Source organism: Diabrotica virgifera, chromosome 2 (genome assembly GCF_917563875.1).
Source record: "Diabrotica virgifera virgifera chromosome 2, PGI_DIABVI_V3a".
Classification (NCBI taxonomy): Eukaryota; Metazoa; Arthropoda; class Insecta; order Coleoptera; family Chrysomelidae; genus Diabrotica; species Diabrotica virgifera.
The window spans coordinates 222927037-222953610 of record NC_065444.1 but is presented as its reverse complement, the minus strand read 5'-3'; the positions used below and the strand labels follow the sequence as shown (position 1 = coordinate 222953610).

The 26574-nt window shown below is 32.3% G+C and overlaps 1 protein-coding gene across 2 annotated transcripts in view; it reads left to right on the top strand.

Moving 5' to 3' along the window:
* The window catches only part of LOC126880409 (endoplasmic reticulum metallopeptidase 1-like), a 100533-nt gene that overhangs the window by 1796 nt on the left and 72163 nt on the right, over positions 1-26574 (top strand). For both annotated transcript variants that reach the window (XM_050644251.1, XM_050644252.1), the window contains exons 2-3: positions 16130-16472; positions 16529-16906. In XM_050644251.1, coding sequence (XP_050500208.1) covers positions 16130-16472; positions 16529-16906 — 721 coding nt within the window. The remainder of the gene's footprint in view (positions 1-16129; positions 16473-16528; positions 16907-26574) is intronic.

Below are 26574 nucleotides of genomic sequence, written 5' to 3'. Positions count from 1 at the left end.
AGAGTTTCTCTGTGGATCATACAGTGTGTCCATATACACATTGGAGACTTTTGTTTCACAAGCGCTTGTAGACTTTATAACTTTCCGGACATTGCACGAGTACAATCGGTACATATTCCGATGCAATTCTCCCACTCTATTTTTGCTTCATTTATTTTTTATTTATTTTTTATTTATTTATTTCAACGGTAGAACCATTTACAAACGAGTACAAAAAAAATAGTAAAAGTAAAAATCATATACAAAAAACATCAAAAATCAACGAATAAAAGACAATTAAACAACAAAATTTGTAAAATAAGACAGTAAATTCAATAACAGAAGATAAAAAATATCACATATTTAAATCAATAAACTCTGAAGCTGCCTTTTATTAATGCTTGGACAGAACGGATCAAGTAGCATTTCATTGCATAAGCTGAGCATTCTCGACAAGGGAAAATTACGAGCATACTCGGTCCTATGAAAAGGAATATAAAAGAGTGCAGTGTGTCGAGTTCTATGTATTGTGTTTAAGTACACATTATCCAACAATGACGGACAGTTGATAGCATTGTTTAGAATTTTGAATAGAAACAACATATCAGCTCTCAACCTGCGGTTCATCAGCGTAGCAATATTAAATTGAGACATTATTCCTGAATAATCTATGACGAAATTTTCAGTATTTCTTATATTAGTCTGTGCTTTATAAGCTAAGGATCTTAGAAACTTCCATTGAACGCTCTCCAATCCATCAATGTAAACTTGATGAAATGGAGACCAAACAACAGAGCAGTATTCAAGTCCTGAGCGCACTAGAGAGCAGTACAGTAATTTGAATACAGTAGGTGAGAGATCATGACTGTTGCGATAAATAAAACCAAGATTGCGAAATCCTGTTTCCTTAATTTTAAGATAATGGCTTCTAAATGTCAATGCACAATCCAATAATACACCCAAATCTTTAATCTCGGCAACTGAATCCAAGAGTACATCATTAAGAACATATCTATTAGCTGTTAGATTATTTATATGACCAAATGAAATACAAGAACATTTAGTCGGATTTAGGCTTAAACCATTTTGGTTCGACCATAAACATATATTATTAACATCATCTTGCAGAAGATCTCTATCTGATATATCATGTATGTAACGAAATAACTTAAGATCATCAGCAAATAGTAGAAAGTGTGAGTTTTTGATAGCCTTACCAATATCGTTAATGAACAAGTTAAAGAGCAAGGGACCACAGTGAGACCCTTGTGGGACACCAGAACAACAATGGAATTCTTTAGAAACATAATTGTTGATACGAACTTGTTGTGTACGTCCCATCAAAAAGCTTTTAATCCAATTGACAATGGGTTCACCAAAGCCAGACGCATGAAGTTTATGAACCAACAGGTTATGATTAACCCTGTCAAATGCCTTTGAGAAATCAGTATAAATGCTGTCGACCTGAATCTTATTCTCAAATCCACCCAACAAGTATTGTTGGTAGTTGACAAGATTTGTTACAGTTGACTTTCCGTTAGAAAAACCATGTTGCTCATCAATAATTATGTTTCGGCAAGCCCAGGTAAGATTTATCGATACCAATTTATCTAGAAGTTTTGGTATTGCTGATTGAATAGTTATACCTCTATAATTATTTACACACTCGCGATTGCCAGATTTATAGATAGGTGTAAGAAAACTATTTTTCCAATAATGTGGAAATATAGATGATGACAATGATAAATTGAAAATTTGTTGTAAAGGTTTACAAAGGGAAAACATACTTAATAAGTGCTGCAGGTATACCATCAGGCCCTGAAGAATATGTAGTTTTTAAACTCATAATTCCCTCAAAAACATCTGTCAGACTAAATTCCAGAGTTTGGACATCTACACTGTACTCTAAATCAAAGTTAGGTAAATTATACTCACTATTATTATATGTACCCGAAAAATAATTGGCAAATATATTGACTATTTCCTCACCACACTGAGCAATTACATTCCCACCTTCATTAGACATTACATTAGGATAAGCGTTAGACCCACGTGTAGCATTAACATGTCTCCAAAAAGAGCGGGGATCGCTTGAAAGATTTCATTTATGTAATCATTTAAGATAGCAAATCGTGCAAGCGACGTTGCTCTCAATTTTATTGGTTTGCAGAAAAGTAGTTCTTCTACTACTAATGTGCCATTACAAAATCGAACATAAGCAATAAAATGAGTATCTTTATTACTGTCTGTTACCTCATCAAGCTGAATCGAACACAGCTTGTTACGCAACTTCCCGGGTAGCTGATCTTGTACATCTTCAGCTATATCACCAATTCGATGGGCAACAGTATCATTCGATAGAGGTATAGACTTCAATTTTTTGGGAAAATTATCTCCAAGCATAGTTTCTACAATTTGAATTGCAGCTGGCAAAATAAGCTCTTCACCAATAGTGTGAGGCTTTTTGGATCTGGCTATTTGATATGAGACTTTATAAGAGGCAAGTAAAGCTTTTAACACACAATTAACACGCACAATAGAACATACAAGTCCACAATAAATTAATTTAACAGTTACAGAAGGCCTGACTGAACTGGCCCAACTAAGACTGGTCAGAACTGAGGAGTTAGAAAGAGGGACGATTGGTTCTGAATCGCTGTTGCCACATATCAATAAAACTTATTCTCAGTAATTTGGTAATTAAAGTAAGATTTTACTGTTTTTTGTCAAAAATACATTATTCAAGTACACATTATTATTGCACAGATATATTGTTATATGGTTATGTTTCATATATCGCATGTTAACAGTGAAGTCCTCTTATATAGGTTCTAAAGTCTTTATCTTCTATTCTCCAAAGTCTTTATTCTATTGGTATGATTTTAACTGAAGTTTGGTATGGTATGAGATACATCAGGGCAGGGCCCACGGCCAAAATATTCAAGTTTCGATTTTTAACTGTTCCCATCTGATCCAAAACAACTTTGTTATGAACTCTATCCACCCAACTTATTCGTAGGATTCTCTGATACACCCAGATTTCAAATGCTTCCAGTTTCTTGAGAAGTGTATCTATTAAACACATAACATCTCACTAATCGAATTTTCAGACTTAAAGTAATATTGTTTCCACATAACAGTTTCTTCATATTAAAGAATGCAGCTCTGGCCTTCTCTATATGTATTCTAATTTCTTTGCTCATGTCCCAGTTCTCATTTATGGTTTGTTTTTTAACCAAGAGGAGTGATTCAAATTTACCGCGCTGTATTGCTTGTTTGTAATTGGTCCAACTGCAGGCAAGTTTACTCCACTGTTATAAAATTTTGACACTAATGACATTTATCAAATTTTGACACTAGTGACATTTCATAGGTTAATTAAGTTATATCGGCGATTTTTGTGTTTGCTATGTTATTCCTTTAATTTTTAGATTGTTATTCTGCTTTTATATAAAAAGCAGTTGTTTTTGGAACTCTTTAGCGACGTATTAATTTAATATATTTATGGATTACCGTTGAAGGCCGACTAGATCAACCAAAAAAGAAGATGTATTTGGTTATTATTCTAGTGACTTTCTTGGGTGTGAATCTGTCTTTTTAGTTTAGTTTACTCCTCCTGGTTAAAAAATAAACTATAGATTACTACCAATATTTATTTTTTACCAGCTAATATATTTTTACGTTTCAACAATTTTTTTTTTAATTTTGGACCTTGCTAGGTGGGAAATATCGCCATTTTCCCTCCCCGCAGATTCGCCACTGGTCAATTGTTAACCTCAAATGAAATTGGCTGGATAAAAGCATACATTATTTATTTATTTTATTTATCAATGGGCAAGCCCAGTTACAATTTATTAAGAGCAAACAATAGCGATCAACAGGTAGCAACAAACGCGTTCCAAGATTGCGGCTCTAATTTTGAATATTTTGTCGAGATTATTGGCACACATATTCGTAATATAATAAAGAATGGCGGTACAGACCTCAATTTCAGAAATATATGTTAGTATGTGGAAATTACTCTATAACTAAATAAAATATTGAAAAAAGGAGCCTGTACCGCCATTAAGAAAGACAAAAAAATACTTTCTTCTAATAAACTTTTTTATCCCGTGCCTAAATTTTGGGTCACATTGGAACTACTAAAAATCGATTTTTTTATAACAAGAAATCGAACGTCACTGACTTGCCAACATTTCGCCCCTATGTGTATAAAAATTATTGTTTTTGATAGTATAAACGTCACTGTCAGTGTCGAATTACCGACGCACTGTTGCCTCACTTTTGAAAGTTCGCAGAACTTATGCAATCTTGGACCGCGTTTGTTGCTACCTGTTGATCGCTACTGTATCCAGTATCTATGGTTACAATACAAAAAGTTATCTGACTATAAAATCACTGAGATGTTGAATTGCTTAATAAAAAACCTAGTAATTACTCAAGCCAACAGTACACAAAATTTGACGCAGGAATGAGTTGAAAGTTGCAAAGAAATCTATGTTATCATATTGATCAGTGATTGTTGATTGATTTATTTGATTATCCTGTTTATAACTTGTGGCTCCTTGGTAAAAGAGCCTACCTTTGGACCCAAGGGTTGTGAGTTTGAATCCCAGATGGGTAGATAATTTTTCTTTATTAATAAAAATTTAATAAATAAAAATAATTTCTATTCTTGTGGGATCTGTAGCCACCTGAGGAACTTCAGGCATTCGGTTACAATGAGCGTCTATTTGTAAAGACAATGAAATCAATTTTACTAAGTAATAAGACATTTACTCAACACACACTATACATCTACACATTACACTATGATCTGATTGCGACTGGCTGAATAATTAACATCTGTGCCATTAAAAAAAAAGCTTTACTAAAAAGTAAAACTCGTTAACCTCATTCGAATTGTAAATTCATATCTTTAACCCAATTGGTACTTTCTATGGTTTGTATATGACCATGTCAAATCACTCAGACAAAAACTTTTGGATATCCAATTTGTCTGAAAGTTGATATATTGCATCTGCGGAACGTAAAAATAAGCTCTAGCTGAAGTATTTAAGCCTGAACACTCTTTTTCTTTTCTTTTTCTCAAAATATAATTTTTAGAGATTTTACAGTGATTTATTATAGTATTTATTTAAACAAATTTGTATATTATATCATAAAGTATTAATGAAAAAATAATGTTTTAAAAGAAGGGACTCATAAATGGCATTATAACAATAGGGAACTTGCACATTTTTTTTAAAACATAATATTGTTCAGTTTTGTATAAAAATGAGATTTCCAAAATTTCACGCCGCTTCAAAAACTCATAATAACTTAGAAGTACAAATTTAAAGTCTTCTTTATTTTAAAATAGTTCAAACGACCCGTGACGTCACAGAGTTTAACTATGTGGTTCCATTCATGGTTCTATTTACGTATATCCTTCTTCTTCTTCTTTAGTTTATTGGCCTTCACCTACTTGGGTATTTGCCCAGCTCGTCGTCGGGGAATAAAGGAAAAATATTTATATTCTAATGACATTTATCGTATGTCGTTGTAATAATATATACCAGTTTTTTAAAATTGGAGTTTGATACAGTTTTTGAAGGAACTGAAGGAAGGTTTACTATTAAAAATAAGACCATTTTGTAAAAGTACAAATTGTCTATGAATAGTTCAAACGATCAAAAACACTTTTAACGTCACATAACTGAATTTTTTACTGACGTTTATAATGTCTAATTTAAAATTATATATACAATTGGTGTAGAATGTAAACATACAACCCCGTGACGTCACGACGCGTTTTGGGGTGGCTGGTATAAGTTGAATTTTTAGTCGTCTTTAGGGGCCAAACGAAAGACAAACAAAACTTTTTTATCTTTGATACAGGTTCTAAATTATGTTCTGTTGTGATTTATACCATTTTTTTCGAATTTAAAATTTCATGCAAGTTCCCTATTATACAACAATACTGGCATTATTTTGATTCAAAAATAAGTTTTTAATCAAAAAATTTAGTGTAGAAAACATTAAAATACCGTTTTTACATTTTATACATACAGGGTGGTTCATCTTATTCGCCTCGGTCTCTGTACAGAAAACCACTTAATATTTAAAAAAAAATTTCTTCACAGAAATATACAGGGCCTTTAATACTACAACCTAAAAATAATGTGAATTATACAGGGTGTTCCAAAAAAGAGTGGTATATCAAAGTTATATTTTTTCTTATGGAATGCCCCATATCTGATGACATTATTGAATTGACCTTAAAAAATAAGCTATACTTTCATAAGGGTTTTAATGTAAGGTAAAATGTAAGGTTTTAGAAAAAAATAAATATCTACGAATCTAAGAAGCAGAAACAAATTCTTTCTTGGATCTTAATAATAGACTATTTAGCATACTTAAACAGATGCTTATTGCAACAAAACTTCTTACAGGGTGGTCAAAATATGAGATTGTTCTATTAACAAATTCAAGCTGTAATAACTTACTTATTTTAAATGGAACACCCTGTATCTTACTAGTCTATCGCGTAGAAAATTTACTTAGCTTTCAATTTGTACTAGGGTTTCCTATACCTATCTTTTTACAGGGTGGTCAAAATATTAGATTGTTCTATTAACAAATGCAAGCTGTAATAACTTACTTATTTTAAATGGAACACCCTGTATCTTACTAGTCTATCGAGTAGAAAATTTACTTAGCTTTCAGTTCATATTAGGGTTTCCTATACCTATCTCCCTTCAATTTTTAAATATTTAAAGATTTCCTAATTTGTAAGCTTTAAAAATTAGAATTAAGTACCTATGTCGTGATTACGTACAACACATCACCAACACCGGCAATATACTTAAATATCTTAGTCAAGATAGTTTCATTAATAAAATTCACATTTTTATCATTTAATCACACAGAGTGTTCTTATTTTAAATGACATACTCGATATTCTATTCTTTATAATGGTAGATATTTAAAATCTCTTCAATTCCATGTTAACATTCTCAATACACATGTTATTCTATAGATATAAATTCCCATGTTATTCTGTAAATACCCATTTTTACATATTTTTGTACAATAGGCTCGTTCTCGTCAAAGTAGCCATTGCATTTAATTATTTGTAATTGCGATTTAAAGATTCAAACAAAAAGTGGCGTTCTTAAATTTACTTAATAACCGTTGGGTTAAGATATGGAAAATACTTATACGGAATGAAATATAATTTAAATATCTTCCTGAATACGGCATCTAATATAGGGTATGCGGTTTAAAATAAACGTATTATTCAATTTCACATGTAGGCCAAAATCAAATAAAATAATACAACACTCTGTGTGATTACATGATAACAATGAAAATTTTATTATTAATGACAGTATATTGTCTAAGTATATTGCAGGTGTTGGTGATGTGTTGTACATAAACACGACAAAGGTACTTATGTAATTCTAATTTTTAAAGCTTACAAATTAGGAAATCTTTAAATATTTAAAAAATGAAGGGAGATAGGTATAGGAAACCCTAATAAGAATTGAAAGCTAAGTAAATTTTCTACTCGATAGACTAGTAAGCTACAGGGTGTTCCATTTAAAATAAGTAAGTTATTACAGCTTGAATTTGTTAATAGAAAAATCTAATATTTTGACCACCCTGTAAAAAGATAGGTATAGGAAACCCTAATAAAAATTGAAAGCCAAGCAAATTTTCTACGCGATAGACTAGTAAGATACAGGGTGTTCTATTTAAAATAAGTAAGTTATTACAGCTTGAATTTGTTAATAGAACAATCTCATATTTTGACCACCCTGTAAGAAATTTTGTTGCAATAAGCATCTGTTTAAGTATGCTAAATAGTCTATTATTAAGATCCAAGAAAGAATTTGTTACTGCTTCTTAGATTCGTAGATATTTATTTTTTTCTAAAACCTTACATTTTTATAAAAATCGAAATAAATCAAAACACCCTGTATTTAGGTATAGGGAACCCTTATGAAAGTATAGCTTATTTTTTAAGGTCAATTTAATAATGTCATCAGATATAGGGCATTCCATAAGAAAAAATATAACTTTGATATACCACTCTTTTTTGGAACACCCTGTATAATTCACATTATTTTTAGGTTGTAGTATTAAAGGCCCTGTATATTTCCGTGAAGAAGTTTTTTTAAAATATCAAGTGGTTTTCCGTACAGAGACCTAGGCGAATAAGATGAACCACCCTGTATAATACATATAATTCGATTTAGCTGAAAATTTGCCCACATATTGCCAAAACACAGGACTTTAAGTGGTTAAAAGGATTTTTATAGTTTTACAATACAAAAAAAGTTGCATGCAATAAAATCAGAGTAAAAAATATAAAGTCAGTCGAGATAGCATTTGACATTGCATGCCGAGCTGCCCAAAATTTTATTTTTCCAATCTTTATAGGGGTCACTAGTACCTATTCTAAATTTAAAATAGCGAATGAATTCTGCTGGTGCGTTAGCCGTCATCTTAATTTTAAAGGAGAACCGTTTTTGCTCAATATCTCCGCCATTTTTAACTTTTCGACAAAAATGGTAAGAACTAAAATTGTTCCAAATGAATCGTATTTACAATATTTATTACAATTTGTTTTTAAAAAATTTTGTCGTGAGATCGATATTTTCCGAGTTAATTGTACTTACAGTAGACGCCCTTCTATTAAAACATTATTTTTTCTACTGATGCTTTGTGATAAAATATACAAATTTATTTAAATAAATACCAAATCACTGTAAATCGCTGCAAATGATATTTTGAGAAAAAAAAAAGAAGAAGACTGTTCGGGCTTAAATGCTTCAGTCCGAGCTTATTTTTACGTTCCGCAGAAGCTATACACCAAGTTTCAGACAAATCGGAGATCCAAAATTGAGTGGTTTGAAATGGAATCACCCATATTCGCGGTGTGCAAGTACTTGGAGGGGATACGAGAAAAGATCGTGCGCAAATATCGGAGAAATCTTGAAACTTTCTGAAATAATTCATATTGTCAATTGAAATTGTCAAATTGACGTATTAGCCCAATCAAAGAACTATCTGACCCCAAAAAAAATAAAGGAAGGATGAAAATTTGGGAATAGGTAGTAGAAATTGTCTATTATTATATAAGAAAAATTTTACAACTCTACTTGAAGGTGAATACTTGAAGGTGAAAAATATACATTCAAAATAAGTCCGGAATTGGATAAAATGACTAATTCTAAGCAACTTTTGTTCTATAGAGTTTTTTCCCCAAGTCAATACTTTTCGAGTTATTTGCAAGTGAATATGTTCATTTTTAACAGAAAAAAACATGTTTTTGGACGGTTTTTCGGAAATAACTCAAAAAGTAAGTACTTCAGCGAAAAAAATATTCTTAGCAAAAATATAGCTTACAAAAAACTGAAAAAAATGGTGTACGCTTGAGGTATGTAGACCCAGTAGAAGCAGAGTTGTAGCTAATGAAAAGGTTCTTCTTCATCAAATTTCAAATCGAATATTTCAATGTGAAATGACCCAAAAACGGAGCACGTTTCGGGAAAAATTCATTTCAACTTTTTTAAAGCGCCTAAAAAAAAGGTTTATACATTTTATTAAGATTTTTGGTATTACTAATAATTTTTAAGTTAATTCCATGAACAATTCCATTTTTATTCAGAATAATAAAAATGTTTTATTTTAAACCCAATTTTTTTTCAAAAATGAGCACTTTAAACCAATGAAACTTATAGATAATATAATAGGTCTGGATCCCGCGTATGAAAAAAAAGTTGATTAATAGCAAGCTGAAAATTTGTTAATAGCTTAAGGGTGTCTAGTCGGACAAACTTTGATATATGGGAACACTGGAACAGGGGCAGTTTTAATTGTGGAACAGGTTAAAAATTTGGAACGGTCACACCACGAAAACGGCACATTTATTTTGTCCGACAGAACAGACTTAAACTTTTCGAACAGAGATTAAACTCTCATGCAAAAATCAGACTGCTATTTATCACCAAATGGGCGCTTTAATGAGTGGAACATGTAGAATATGTCAAATGACAGGAATTATGACAGGTGATAAATAGCAGTCTGATTTTTGCATGAGAGTTTAATCTCTGTTCGGAGAGTTTAAGTCTGTTCTGTCGGACAAAATAAATGAGCCGTTTTCGTGGTGTGACCGTTCCAAATTTTTAACCTCATCCACAATTAAAACTGCCCCTGTTCCAGTGTTCCCATATATTAAAGTTTATCCGACCAGACACCCTTAAGCTATTAACGAATTTTCAGCTTGCTATTAATCAACTTTTTTTTCATACGCGGGATCCAGACCTATAAACAATGCATAAATAAAGTAACTTGTGAAGCGGTAACGATTAATTTTATTTGGGAAGCTAATTAGGGGGTGATTTTTTCGATTTTTGAACCAAAAAATAAAAGGGACTAACAATATTTTGAGCGTAACTCACTTATTTTTAATGGTAGTAGTTTTTTTAAAAAACAAAAATAAACCTTTTTTCAAACACTTTAAAAAAGTTATAATGAATTTTCCCCGAAAAGTGCTCTGTTTTTTGGTTATTTCACATTGAAATATTCGATTTGGAATTCGACGAAGAAGAATCTACTTTTCATTAGCTACAACTCTGCTTCTGGTGGGTCTGCAGACCTCACGCGTACACCATTTTTTTCAATTTTTTATAAGCTATATTTTTACTAAGAATATTTTTTCGCTAGAGTACTTACTTTTTGAGTTATCTGCGAAAAACCGTCCAAAAACAAGTTATACTTCTTTAGGCACGAGGGTAAATTTTTCATTTTACTGGGCGCATACGCACACCGACACTATGGTATAAACGTTATACGGGATCTGATTGGGTGTTAAAATCATCTGTCAATAATTGTTCAATATGGAGATTTTGGATAAACAAATTAGTGTTGTGTATATTAGTTTTTATTGTTGTGATGGCAGAGAAAAAGCAAGTTTATAATATTGTAGTGACTTTTTAAATAGTTTTTAAAAGCGACAGGTACGTAATAATTGTAAATGTTTCGGTATCCTAATAAAAAATTTCAAAGGTAATTCTTACCTACCTATTTGGAAAATTTAAAAAGAACCTACCAAAATAGCATGTAATGCTTTGATTTACATAATTTGATTACCATCAAAATTTCTATCAATATTCACCTAATATATTGTTTTCTTACTCTATGGTTTGTTGTATTTTAATATTTCTCTCAATTCTAAATAATTTCAATTCAAAATCAAAATAATTTGGTTAAATTCAGAACCGTCAAAAGTTGAATCCGTTTAGTTAGTTGATCTTCGTACATGGTGACACATGGTCTTCGTGGGTAAAAGTTTAAGGTGAATGAATTTCAATACTGACTGCGCTGATAAGCGGGTTCGAACCCCAATGGAAACTTTTATTTTTTTATTTTTTTTTTTATACATTTTATGATTGTAAGTTTATTTATTATATAATTTTTTTTTCAGAAAATACGTATTTAGTTAAAAATTTTTCCTGGGTTTGGGATTGTTCAGAAATCATTTGTGGCATTTTTCAATGCGTTTGTTTGTGTGTGTTTTATTCTTTTATTGTTTTAATTTTTGGCACTGTTTAAATAAAAAATTTTGAGAAGTAGTAAGTATTAAAATTAGTTTAATATTTAAATAAAATATAAATAAACTGTTTAAAGTATATTAATTTCGTTGAAATCATATAATAGAAGTATAACTTCTTACGTGCGTACAAAGTACACACACATTCTTTTTTTTGTTAAAAATGAACATATTCACTCGCAAATAACTCGAAAAGTATTGACTTGGGGAAAAAACTGTATAGAACAAAAGTTGCTTAGAATTAGTCATTTTATCCAATTCCGGGCCTATTTTGAACGTATATTTTTTCACTCCCGAGTAAATATTTTTTACCCCGTATTTCCCAATTTTTGTAAAATGGAGGGGATGTAGAATTGTAAACTCTTTCTTATACCGGGTGGCCACTTATATTTTCCCCCATTTTAACTGCCTATAACTTCTAAACGGCTCAAGATAGAAATATGCGGTTTTCGCTGAAATGTTTTATTTTAGTAAAAGTTTTGTCTGAATGGATTGAATTTTTTTATATCGCTTTGAAATACGAAAAAAAAATGGCGGATTTTTTGAAAAAACATCGTTGACTTTTTTTTAATGGAACACCCAGTATATTTTTCTGTAAATTGAAAGAAAGGTCATTCACCTATCCAGTGATATAACGTTTTTCAAAATCGGTTGTCAAATCACTGAGTAATTAATTTTTAAAATGAGAGGTGCAACGTGGATATCACATATAGTCTGGGCTGATTATCGGAGAATAGGCCATTTTTGGGAAAAGTTATTTACCAGCAATTTTATTGATGGAATCGAATTATAAGATCCTATATATTAATTATATAGGTATGCAAAGTCCTCAGATAGTGTGCTACTTTTTTTATAAACAAAATGGCGCACGAAAATCGTGTTTTTTTCAATTATTGCTCTATAACTCCGAAGATTTTAACTTTACAACAAAAACACTCAAATAAAAATTCACCGTGATTAAATTCTGCATAGAGACGCGTTTTTCCTGATCTGCTGCGACGAAAATTTTCCTCGGAAAATGCGGGTTTTCCCAACAAAATCTTTAATTTTCAAATAAAGTTTTAGATAAGTAATTATCTACCAATAATTTAATAATTTGGTGACTTAAAAGCCTTTTTGGTTTAGATTATAGTTCCAGAAGCTGATGAAAATTAAACGAATATTTTAGCAACAATTCAATTGTTAATTAATAATTTACGGTCGCAATAATAACCAAAATAATTATGATACACTGATCAAGTTTTGAAATCTTATAAAGATGAGATGCCTATTTAACATTTTGTCGGCAAAATATGAATTTTTTATTTTTTTGCATAATCTTTAAATGTTTAAAAAAAATAGTTATAAACAAATTAACGTTTTTCAGAAAGTTTTTATTATATTATAATTTTAAAAGATAGCTAAAATACGCGTTTCAAATATCTTGAAAATGAATGCTTTAAAACTTTTTTGCAACCATTTGTAAAAAAGTTATGAAACAGCAAAGTACACATATGATTACTACTGTGTTTATATATTTTTTTAATTCTTTCAAAGCGTAGAAGTGAGTTTAAAGTACAGGCTAATTATTTACAAAAAAATATCGATTATCAGTTTAATAATTATATTTTAATTAAAGATTATAAATATATTTTTCTGTAATTTACACGCGCGAAAGTAGAGTAACACAGTACAGTAGCTAAAATTTTCACTCGGAGCGACAACCGGCCGCGTGATGTACACTTTTAATAAATAATGTATGCAGCGTGTCAGTCGCTTCGAGTGAACATTTTAGCTCCGACTCTGTATCAGGCCTACGTTTGCGCTAAAAATTACACAATAAAATATTTTTAATTTTTGATTAAAATATAACCATTGCACTAATTTTTGACATTCTTTGTGAGTAATTAGGTTGTACCATATACTCACTTTTAAGCTTTGAAACAATTAAAACAAATTATAAACAACGGAGAATTCGTATATTTATTTTGCTGTTTCATAACTTTTTTGCAAATGGTTGGAAAATTTTTTTAAAGTATTCATTTTCAAGACCTATGAAATACGCATTTTAAGTATTTTTTAAAATTAGACTATAATAAGCAATTTCTGAGAACTGTTAATTTGTTTATAACAATTTTTTTTAAACATTTAAAGATTATGCAAAATAATGAAAAATTTATATTTTGTCGACAAAATATTAAATAGTCATCCCACCTTTATAATCTTTCTAAGTTGGATCAATGTCTCATAATTATTTTGGTTGTTATTGCGACTGTAAATTGTTAATTAACAATTGAATTGTTGCTAAAATATTCGTTTTATTTTCACCGGCTTCTGAATTTATAATATATAATAAGAAAGCTTTTATTTCACCAAGCTATATAATTATTGATAAATAATTACTGGCCCAAAAAATTTATTTGAAAATTCGAGATTTTGTTGGGAAAACCCACATTTTCCGAAGAAAATTTTCGTCGGAGCAAATCGGGAAAAACATGCCTCTATGCAGAATTAAATTGGGGTGAATTTTTATTTCAGTGTTTTTGGTGTAAAGTTAAAATCTTCGGAGTTATAGAGCAATAATTGAAAAAAATACGATTTGTCGGCTTCATTTTGTTTATAAAAAAAGTAGCACACTATATGCGGACTTTGCATACCTATATTAATAATATATAGGATCTTATAATTCGATTCCAGCAATAAAATTGCTGGTAAATAACCTTTCTTTGTACTTTACTAATTAGACCAGCGTATTATAACTATTTTTTTTTTCAAAATTTAAAGATTATGCAAAAAAAAGAAAAATTTATATTTTGTCGATAAAATGTATCATGATTATTTTGGTTATTATTGCGATCGTAATTTGTTAATTAACAATTGAATTGTTGCTAAAATATTCGTTTAATTTTCACCGGCTTCTGGAATTACAATCTATACCAAGAAAGCTTTGATGTCACTAAGTTATTTATTTATTTATTAATAATTACTTACCTAAAACTTTATTTGAAAATTAGAGTTTTTGTTAGGAAAACCCGCATTTTCCGAGGAAAATTTTCGTCGGAGCAAATCGTGAAAAACATGCAGAATTTAATTGCGGTGAATTTTTATTTGGGTATTTTTGTTGTAAAGTTAAAATCTTCGGAGTTATAGAGCAATAATTGAAAAAAATACGATTTGTCGGCGCCATTTTGTTTATAAAAAAAATAGCACACTATCTGCGGACTTTGCATACCTATATTATTAGTATATAGGATCTTATAATTCGATTCCAGCAATAAAATTGCTGGTAAATAACTTTTCCATGAATTTTGCTAATTAGCCCAGAGTAATACCTAAATAACATAACTAAGCAAAATGATATTGTTATGTGATTTCCACATTGCATCTCTCATTTTAAAAATTAATTTCTCAGTCATTTGACAACCGATTTTAAGAAAATTTATATCGCTGGATAGGAAAATGACCGTTTTTTCAAGTTACCAAAAAATGTACTGGGTGTTTTAATAAAAAGAGTCAACAAAGTTTTTTTTCAAAAAACCGCCATTTTTTATTTAAAAGCGATATAAGAAATGGTCATTTACCTAAAAACTTTAAAAAAACGGTCATTTACCTATCCAGCGATATACAAAATTTTTAAAATCGGTTGTCAAATGACTGAACAATTAATTTTTAAAATTAGACATGCAATGTGAAAATCGCATAACATAATATCAATTTGCTTAGTTATATTATTTAGGTATGTGATATCCACGTTGCACCTCTCATTTTAAAAATTAATTACTCAGTGATTTGACAACCGATTTTGAAAAACTTTATATCGCTGGATAGGTGAATGACCTTTCTTTCAATTTACAGAAAAATATACTGGGTGTTCCATTAAAAAAAGTCAACAACGTTTTTTTCAAAAATCCGCCATTTTTTTTCGTATTTGAAAGCGATATAAAACATTCAATCCATTGAGACAAAACTTTTACTAAAATAAAACATTTCAGCGAAAACCGCATATTTGTATCTTAAGCCGTTTAGAAGTTATAGGCAGTTAAAATGGGGGAAAATATAAGTGCACACCCGGTATAATAATAGACAATTTCAACTACCTATTCCCAAATTTTCATCATTCCTTTATTTTTTTGGAGGTTTTCGTAAAATGTTGTGTTCCCTGATATATATTTCATACCTACTGTCATTGAAGAACAAAAATTATACGTTGCTCCACAATATTGATATGATGTGCAAATATTATATAAAATTAAATTTAATTAATTGTATTTTGCTTGCAGTACTGCATTAATAATTAATTTTATTTACTACATACAATTGTTTACCTTTTAATAACACAACCTCAGTCTTAATTTTTCTTCTTATAACTTTTTTGGGCTGTGGTCTTGACAATTATCCAGCAACCAGGACTAATGCAATTGGCCAATACAATTAAAAGTGCGAAAAAAGTTGCTGAGCTATGAAACAAGGTGTCCCTTTTCCGAACTTGCATGGTCCCAATACATAATTATATGAAAACTCTGTTTTTAAGTTACATAATATTTTCTTCATGAATTTACTTTTTTTTAGAAAACCCATCCTGATTCATTTATTGCTGAAAGAGCAATTAATGATTTGGAAGTTCTTACTAATATAGGACCAAGAGTAGTTGGATCATACGAAAATGAAGTATTGGCAACTGATTTTTTAAAACGGGAAATTGAGCAGATTAAACTTAATGCAAATGCCAATCAAAAATTAGAATTAGATATACAATTAGCTAGTGGATCATACTATGTTAATCTGTTGAAAACTGACAATATCAATATTTATACGAAGATAAAAAATATTGTGGTCAAAATACATGGTGTTAATGAGACTGACACTGCTGTTTTAATTAATTCTCATTTTGACTCTGTACCTACAAGTCCAGGTAAGATAAAGATTTTGAATTTACTTTCATTTTTAACCACCAACATTTACTTTTAGGGGGAAGTGACGATGGTATAAATGTCGTGGCAATGTTAGAAGTCCTAAGGAAACTTTCTAAATCTCCCCAAAGACCTCTTCACAATATAATTTTCCTCTTCAACGGAGCTGAAGAGACGGTGCTTCAAGCCGCCCATGGTTTTATAACACAGCATAAATGGGCTAAGGAGTGCAAAGTTATTTTAAATTTAGAAGCGTGCGGAGCAGGAGGAAAGATCACTTTGTTCCAAACAGGACCTGGAGCTCCTTGGTTAGTACATGTTTACAAGCATGTGCCGCATCCGTCTGGTCGAGTTGCAGGAGAGGAAATATTTCAGTCTGGAATGATCCCATCAGATACGGACTTCCGGATTTTTAGAGATTTTGGAAAACTTGTAGGTGAGTACCTGTTTTCGGCATCCCATTTATTTAGAATCTGTAATAATGATTACAATAAGTAAATAAATTATTTATAAATTACAAGAGTCAAGAGACTTGCAGGAGACTGTCCAGTGACAATAACCTATTCTATTACATCATAGTAAGTTGTTTGAGTAACAAAATTATTTGTGACCATAATAAATGTGTATAACAAATACAAAAAAAAATTGAAAATTTAAAATCTGGTACATCGCTTGGAGTGCGGCGATTTAGTCTTCTGTTTGCTTGTTTGCTCATAAGGTTCTTCGCTAGCCTGTTGGGGTGGTTCTGCAGTCGTCTGTCGTATTTTTGGGAGTAACTGGCAATTTCTTCTTTGACAGTCTTCTTTGAAAGTAGGTCTAAATATTAATTACCAAAAGACCAAAATGATGACGAATTTAGTTCCGAGCCATCCTTTAAAGGTAGAAGACGTCGAAATTGAAGTTGTTGACAGCTACATATACCTTGGACATACGGTAAAAATTAGCAGAGACAATCAAACTGCTGAGCTGCTAAGAAGAATAACTCTGGGATGGGCAGCATATGGAAGACTACGTGATATTTTTAAAGGTGATATACCTATCAGCTTAAAAAGAAGAGCCTTTAATCAATGTGTCCTGCCTGTTCTTACATATGGCGCCGAGGCACTTACCCTAACAAGGACATCTGCACGAAAACTACAAGTGACGCAACGTAGAATGGAAAAATCATTGTTGGGCATAACGTTAAGAGATAGGGTGAGAAACGAAGAAATTCGTAGAAGAAGTGGTGTAGAAGACATAATAAAACACATAGTCAAAATTAAATGGAAGTGGGCAGGACACGTCGCTAGAATGAAAGATGATAGGTGGACCAAAAAAATCTTGGAGTGGAGACTGAAAGCGGATAGCGAAACCCGGGAAGACCACCCACAAGATGGACTTACGACATAAATAGGATTTGTACCAACTGGATTGAAGCAGCGCAGGATAGATCTGAATGGAAGTTTTTCGAGGGGGCCTTTGTTCAGCAGTGGACGACTATGGCCTGATGATGATGATGTATACTAGAATTTTATTGTGCAATTTCAGTTGTGATCTTTTTCCTATTAGCCAGTAAATTTTACTGAGTTTCAGCCCCAACCGTTTTCTTTTCGTGAATATGTGTTTCTTCCACGTTAATCTGCGTTCCAAGTGCGTATCTGCGTTTTTACATCATCATTTTGTTATAGTGCATGGTTATTTAGTGAGACGGTTGGGCATGAACCTTTTCGATTAGTGAACATTACACGTACTGACTTGCTTTCGTTTACTTTAATTCGCCATGTTTGTAACCAAATCTTTATTTTATCGAGATTGGTCTGAAGCAATTGCGAGGCAGTGTACGGGTTTGAGTGAGCCGCAAGGATTGCTGTGTCATCTGCATATGTGTTTTGACTTGTAGGAAGATCTGCTGTGTAGAGTAGGTAAAGAACAGGTCCAAGGTCACTACCCTGGGGTACTCCATGTTTAATTGGATATACAATAGAATAGAAATATGCTTTATTGTCATGGAAAATTTAAAAATGTTATAGACAAAGCTTACAAGAGTCAAACAATAAGGAATGCACGTAATTTTCCCCTTGTTGTCATATTCTAAATTTGAAAAAATATATAGGGAATAATCAGATTTTTTTGACATGCCATTCCTATTACAGCGAGCATTTTATTGGCTAGAAGTAGTGACGATTATATAATATGACGTCATTATCATACACGATATTTGGTCACTTACGTCTGTCATATTTAATATTGTAGGTTAAATATAATGTCAAATTATTGTTTTCACATTACATTTATTTATTTAGTTTATATTTTAACAACAGTTTATTTTTTCATCAATTCCGTGCCCTATCCTTGATTGGTCTTGTTGTATGGTAGGTTTAATTAGGCATTTAATTAGGCGTTGCTGGCTAAATGGGCACAGCTCACAAGGGCCATAAAAGAAGAAGAAAAAAGATTAAACAAACAAACATCTTACATAACCTTATATCGGACAATGTCAGTTTGACACTTTTAGTAAAGATCTTTGTTATTTTTGTTTACTAGTTATCTTTGTTTCACATTCTTAAAGACAAAGAGAAACAGTCTAGGCTGTAGCAGCTTTGGTAAATAAACATGTGTTTTTTATTTGGCAACACCGCTGTCATGTCAAACTTGACGGTAGCGAAAAAACTAATATATGAGGAAAAAGTACCCCGCACAAACCTTGTGAAAATTAGGTCCCAGTGGATTTCGTTTATCCTTTGGGAAAATACTCTTTGAAGCATCCTGATAAAAAGTTCTCATGGGCACAACTCAATCGTATGAAGGATATAGAGGCACAAACTCGGAAAATTATAAGATTTACTGGATATTCCAATTCCCTGAATTACTGGTTATCAGGCAACATGCAGAAGTTTGGATCAAGGAAAAGTACTGGTAGTCTAGGATTTTTTCCTGGCTATCCAATGGCGACCTTTACTTTGACCTTGACCTTGAACGGACGTCATCTTCTAGAGTTTCGAGGGTTTTCGGCATTAAATTGATATAAACAGATTACTCATGGGTTTTTGAGATCGCTAAATGACGAATATGCCAACAAAATTGACCTCCAGAGGACGTGGTGGCCAGGGCCACTGTGTACAAGAATTCATCTGTACTTATTAGATATCTTTTAAAACACCCTTTAATTATCTACGTTAATTTCTTTCAATTATTTAAATGTTACCATAAACAAATATCTTTCGTTACATAAATATTATTGACCTAGATTGTGAGGAGTAGTTATACATACAGTCACGGTCGGTGTTTACTATAAACACCTTTCAGGGTCGCCGCTGACTCGGCACTTTCAAATATACTTATACAATCAAAACATAGTAAGGGATTCCACATTCGTCATTATACTTTCTTAGACGTAAGATTATTCATATTCAAAATAGTATCATCTCCACTCCGCGAGACGACGTCGCGTAGCTTGCTACCAGCTTATACTCATGCAAGTATAATAAAACAACTTAAGCAGTGATACGACTATTAATCATTCCACCCCTCGGATAAGGGTTAACCACCCTTACCGGGAGAAGATGGTCCTAGTAACCCTGGACTATTATAACTGCAAGGGACGTCATCTTCTAGAGTTTCCATGGTTTTCGGCAGTTAATTGATGCAAATGAATTACTGGAGGGTTTTTTGAGGTCGCTAAACACGAATATGCCACCAGAACCGACTCCCGGAGCACCTGGTTTCCAAGGTCACTGAAAGGCGCTCCTGGAGTTTCGAGGGTCTTTGGTATCACATTAATGCAAACGGATTAGTTATAGGTTTTTGGGGTTGCTGAACACGAATACGTGATCAGCACAGACACAGGAGCACCTGGTGCCTAAGACAGGTTATTTTCTGGAGTTAAAACCTAAGAGTAATCCATTTGATTCCTCCGAAACTCCAGAAAATAACCTGTCTTAGGCACCAGGTGCTCCCATGTCTGTGCTGATCACGTATTCGTGTTCAGCAACCCCAAAAACCTATAACTAATCCGTTTGCATTAATGTAGTACCAAAAACCCTCGAAACTCCAGGAGCCCCTTTTATTGACCTTGGAAACCAGGTGCTCCGGGAGTCGGTTCTGGTGGCATATTCGTGTTTAGCGTCCTCAAAAAACCCTCCAGTAATTCATTTGCATCAATTAAATGCCGAAAACCACCGAAACTCTAAAAGATGACGTCCCTTGCAGTGGCCCTGGCCACCACGTCCTCCGGAGATCAATTCTGATGGCATATTCGTGTTTAGCGATCCCAAAAACCCATGAGTAATCTGTTTATATCAATTTAATGCCGAAAACCCTCAAAACTCTAGAAGATGACATCCGTTGAAGGTCAAGGTCAAAGTAAAGGTCGCCATTGGATAGCCAGGAAAAAATCCTAGACTACTAGTACTTTTCCTTGATCCGAACTTTTACATGTTGCCAGATAACCAGTAACTCAGGGAATTGGAATATCTAATAAATCTTATAATTTTCCGAGTTTGTGCCTCTATATCTTGAAAATCCTTCATACGATTGAGTTGTGCCCATGAGAACTTTTTATCAGGATGCTTCAAAGAGTATTTTACCAAAGTATGAACGAAATCCACTGGGACCTAATTTCCATAAGGTTTGTGCGGGGTACTTTGTTGAATTTGTCTGCCGTTAAGTTTGTACCGGTGCGTGGGTTATGATGTCATTAAATCTATGACGTGCATGTCTAATTGTTTGACTTGTAGTTACAATTTACTAAAATTATATAAATCGTCAATATAAATAAAAAATAAATAATTGAAACAAAAAACAATAACAATCTATTCCAAAATAAAAAAAAATTCAAATTGCATAATCTACCTTAAGAAATTTAATAAGTTAAGCTGCTGTATATGACACTCAAATATAGATTAAAATTCTACAACGTAGAATGAAGTAAACACTTCTGTTGTATGTAGGTATATAATTTTAAAATTATATACCTACATACAACAGAAGTGTTTACTTCATTCTACGTTGTCTTAACAAAGGTATACAGCCAACTACAGGGTTTACCCTTTTAAAGTATTAAAATTCTACTTATACATAAGAATACTGTAATTTCTTAGTTATTGGTTAAGAAACTTTGCTATTGAATATGGTCTTTCAGATAGATAGGCTTTTGTCATTTTACGGAACTTTGGGAAAGATGTTGCAGATTTAAGTTGAAAAGGGAGATGGTTGTATAGTTTTTTGCGGAATGTAATATCGATTTCTTTACTAACTCAGTAGACGGGAGCGGTAAATAGATATCAAAGCTTGAATTTCTGGTGGAGTAGTCATGATTAGGCCTTGTTGGAAAGACATGTAGGTGTTTACGAATTAAGCAAACACTTTCTAAAATATATAAAGAAGGAAGTATTAGAATTCCGCGATCTTGGAAGTAACTTCTGCAATCATCAGAAAAAGATCAGCACAGGTAAACTTCTAGCGGAGCCTTGAATCGTTGCTGGAGCCGTTCGGACTGCTGTATGTAGTGAAACACCAATTTACAATGATACGAATTTATTTAACCTGACACTCTGACCCGGGACAAATACAAACTTATGTTAACAGTTACAACGTATGAAAGCTAATCATCTTTATTGGAGTTACATCTTGACTCTATGAAGTGATTCGAATGAATTAATATGAATGTACGCTTTTTTTAGTCGCAAATCTCGAAAATATTGTTTTTCTACAATCACTTGATAAAGAAGACTTTTTCACTTGTCAATGGCAACGAAAAGTTGACGTTTACTGAGTACCGTCAGTTTATCGCTCTAGCGCGTAAAGTTTAATTTTGCGCGCGTCGCCCGTAGCAATCGTACAACCATACAATACAAACACATTGAACATTCAAACTGAAAGATATAAAAGTTAATATTATGACATTATAATGACAGATATAAAATAGTTACAAGAAAGTTAATGATTTAAAAATAGTTTTATTTTATTAAGTGATTGTAGAAAAAATGTTGTATGTATTACAAGCGCAAAGTGACATTATTGCTTTCGAGTAATTAACTCTTACTCTCAAGCAATAATGTATGACTTTTCGCTCGTAATACATAAATAACTATTATGATTTGTTCGGCGATAATAATGCAATTATACAATAATAGCTTAACTAAAATTAGGCTATACATGCCAGTTTGCGACAACATGATTTCGTTAGTTCCCTATACAGGGCGTTTAATATATTGTTTGATTCTCGTATACGAATTATGACCAAGTGTCCCTGGCAAACATATCGTATGGTCTCTCAATGCGCGTTAATTCTCCTACAAGGATTACAAAAACAACATCTACCATAATCGATTATATTGTCTCAGATTTCTCACCCCTTGATGTCTGCTCTACAGTTATTAATGCGAATGCGGGACTATCTGATCATGAAGCAGTGTTTACGAAGTTTAACATCTTCAACAAACCCCTACTCAAAAACCCGACGTTTAGGTAGGATTTTTTCCGCCCAGAATTTTCGTAAATTCCAAAATTTATGCTTAACTTCTGAGTGGCAATTTCCTTCTATAGACGTGGACTATAATTTCAGTGTTTTTCTAGATAAGCTTCTCCACATCTTCAATAAGGCATTTCCTTTAATTCCTATTAAGCCAAAACATCGGAAACCTTGGGTTACGAAAGGTATTCGCATATCAGCTAAGAATATGCGTTCACTAATATACATCAAGAAATTTACTACCAATGTTGCTGTCACTGAATATATCATGAAGTACAGGACAACATATCTAAAACTTGTGAGGTCAGCTAAAAAAGCCTATTATCAAAATCGTCTGGGAAGCTCTAAAAGTGTTGCAAAAGAAACTTGGTCTATAATAAACGATCTTCGAAATAAAACTCACACAGCTCCATTCATTTTCCCTTCCAAATCCTGAAAGTCTAAACGACTACTTCGTTAATGTGAGTAAAAATATAACATCAACAATTTTGCCGCAACAAGATCTCATTTCCTATCTTCCTAATTCAAGACAGGTCTCAAATTCATTCTTTTTACGACCAGTCGATAACTCTGAACTGATCCAAACAATCAATAGTATCAAAAGCAAATCATCGTGTAGTACTGATGGACTATAAAAATTTTCTCTAATCTCACAGAAAATGTGTTGGAAATCCTCCTCTCGCTAATTAATGATTCCTTCGAAAAAGGTAAATTTCCAGAGTGCCTAAAGACAGCCATTATTATTCCTCTTCATAAGGGTGGCGAAAAATCTGATGCCTGCAACTATAGACCTATTGCCTTACTACCGGTACTCTCCAAAATTATTGAGAGACTCATTAAAACTCGACTTATGTCCTTTATCGTTGATAACAACATTTTATCACAAAATCAGTTCGGCTTTTTAACAAATAAATGTACCACTGATGCCATGTTTTCTGTACTACATGAGGTTTACCAAGCACTAAACAATAATCTTTATACTGCCACTGTTTTCTGCGACTATGCCAAAGCTTTTGATTGTGTAAATCACGACATCTTGATTACAAAACTAAATTTCTATGGAATTCGAGGTATTTCTTTGAATTGGTTCCAATCCTACTTGAATAATCGGAAACAACTAGTTAGAGCAAATGATACTGACTCTAGTCTCAAAAACATCGTATGTGGAGTACCACAAGGTTCAGTATTGGGTCCTATACTGTTCCTTATCTTTATAAATGACATCACTAATTTAAAAATCAATGGGAAAATTTTTCTTTTTGCTGATGATACCAGTATCACTTGGAACAACTCAACTATTGCATCTCTTCATGAAACTATAACTTCGGATCTACTGACGATAAAGACCTGGTCTGACTCTAATTTACTCTCTTTTAACGTAAATAAAACATTATCCTATAAAGGAGCTCTTCAACCTTTGCCTCTTAATAACAGCCAGATCAGTACCGTTGATTCTGTAAAATTTCTTGGTATTTTTTTAGACAGCAAACTCAAATGGTCCCTTCATATCGATTCGTTAAGTAAGAAACTCGCCTCAGCTTGCTATGCAATACGATCTGTCTCAAGGGAACTCAATTTAGCATCTTCTAAAATAACATATTTTTCGTTGTTCGAGTCTCATCTTCGACATGGTCTTTCTTTTTGGGGTTCTAGTACAGCTGCTCAATTTGATGTCATTTTTAGATTGCAAAAAAAAAAACAATAAGATATTTGTTTGGCCTCAGAAGATCTACACATTGCCGAAGTTACTTCAGAGATCACGAAATTTTAACACTTCCATCTTTATATATTCTAGAAACGGTTTGTTTAATTCGTAAACACCTTCATGTCTTTCCATCGAGGCCCAATCATCTTTACTCCACCAGAAATTCAATCTTTGATATTTATTTACCGATTCCATCCACTGAGTTAGTAAAGAAATCTATATTATATTCCGCAAAGAAACTGTACAATCATCTTCCGTTACAACTTAAATCTGCAACATCTTTCCCTAAGTTCCGTAAAATGACAAAAGCCTATATATCCAAAAGACCATATTATTCAATAGAAGAATTTCTTAATGAATAACTAAGAAAATTGGGTTCCATACGCAGTAGCATAAACTTGTCAGTTCCTTATGTTGTACCTATTTTATTTTATTTGTTGTATGTTCAATTTGCAATTTATATATATTTTGCAATAAATTGTTTTTGTCTTGGCTTTTATATCTTATACTGTACATTATTGACGATTTATCTAATTTTAGTAAATTGTAGTTGTTATTTGTTATTTATATTATGTTTTTCTTTTGACTGTATGTAAGCTTTGTCCATAAAATTGTAAAAATTTTCAGTGACAATAAAGCATATTTCTATTCTATTCTATAATATTTGAGATTAAACAGTGTTGCTCTTGTGAGACCAAATAGCCAATATTTGGGTCACCTGATGAGAAGACATAAATACGCATTACTTCAATATATAATGCAAGGAAAAATAGAAGGAAAATGGAATCCAGGTCGTAGAAGAATGTCATGGTTGCGGAATTTGAAAGAGTGGTTTGGCTGCACCACTAATGAACTCTTTAGGTCGGCTGTAAACAAGGTCAGGTTAGTCGTGATGATTTCCAATCTCCAATAGGAGTGGCATAAGAAGAAGACGAGTACTCCAAAAAGAAAGGCCATATGGAATATGAGACTAGAACAAAGAAAATATGTTATTTAGAAGATGCTAAATTGATTTCCTTCGAAACAGATCTTATTGCATAGCAAGCTGAGGCGAGTTTCTTACTTAACACATCGATATGAAGGGACTATTTGAGGTTGCTGTCTAAAAAAATACCAAGAAATTTTACAGAATCAACGGTAGAGATCTGGCTGTTATTAACAAGCAGGGGTTGAAGAGCACTTTTATAGGATAATGCTACTGTCTTATCCACGTTAAAAGAGAGTAAATTAGAGTCAGACCAGGTTTTTCTTGTAAGTAGATCAGAAGTTATAATTGCATGAAGAGTTGCAATAGGTGAGTTCTCCAAGTTATACTGGTATCATCAGCAAAAAGAAAAATGTTTCCATCGATCGTTAAATTAGTAATGTCATTTATAAAGATAAGGAAAAGTAGAGGACCTAATACTGATCCTTGTGGTAGTCCACATACAATCTTTTTGAGACTAGAGTCAGTATCATTTGCTCTATCTAGTTGTTTCCTATTATTCAAGTAAGATTGGAGCCAATTCAAAGAAATACCTGGAATTTCGCAGAAGTTTATTTTTTTATCAAAATGTTGTGATTTACACAATCAAAAGCTTTGGCATAGTCACAGAAAAGAGTGGCAGAGTAAAGATTATTGTTTAGTGCTTGGTAAACCTCATGTACCACAGAAAACATAGCATCAGTAGTACATTTATTAGTTAAATAGCGGAACTTATTTTGTGATAAAATGTTGCTATCAACGAGAAAGGACATAAGTCAGGCTTTTATGAGTCTCAATAATTTTGGAGAGTACCGGTAGTAAGGCAATTGGTCTATAGTTGCAGGCATTAGATTTTTCACCACCCTTATGAAGAGGAATAATAATAATGGATGTCTTTAGGCAATCATTAATTAGTGAGACGAGGACCAACATATTTTGTGGGAGATTTGAGAAAATTTTATGGATTTTCCATTAGTAGGTACT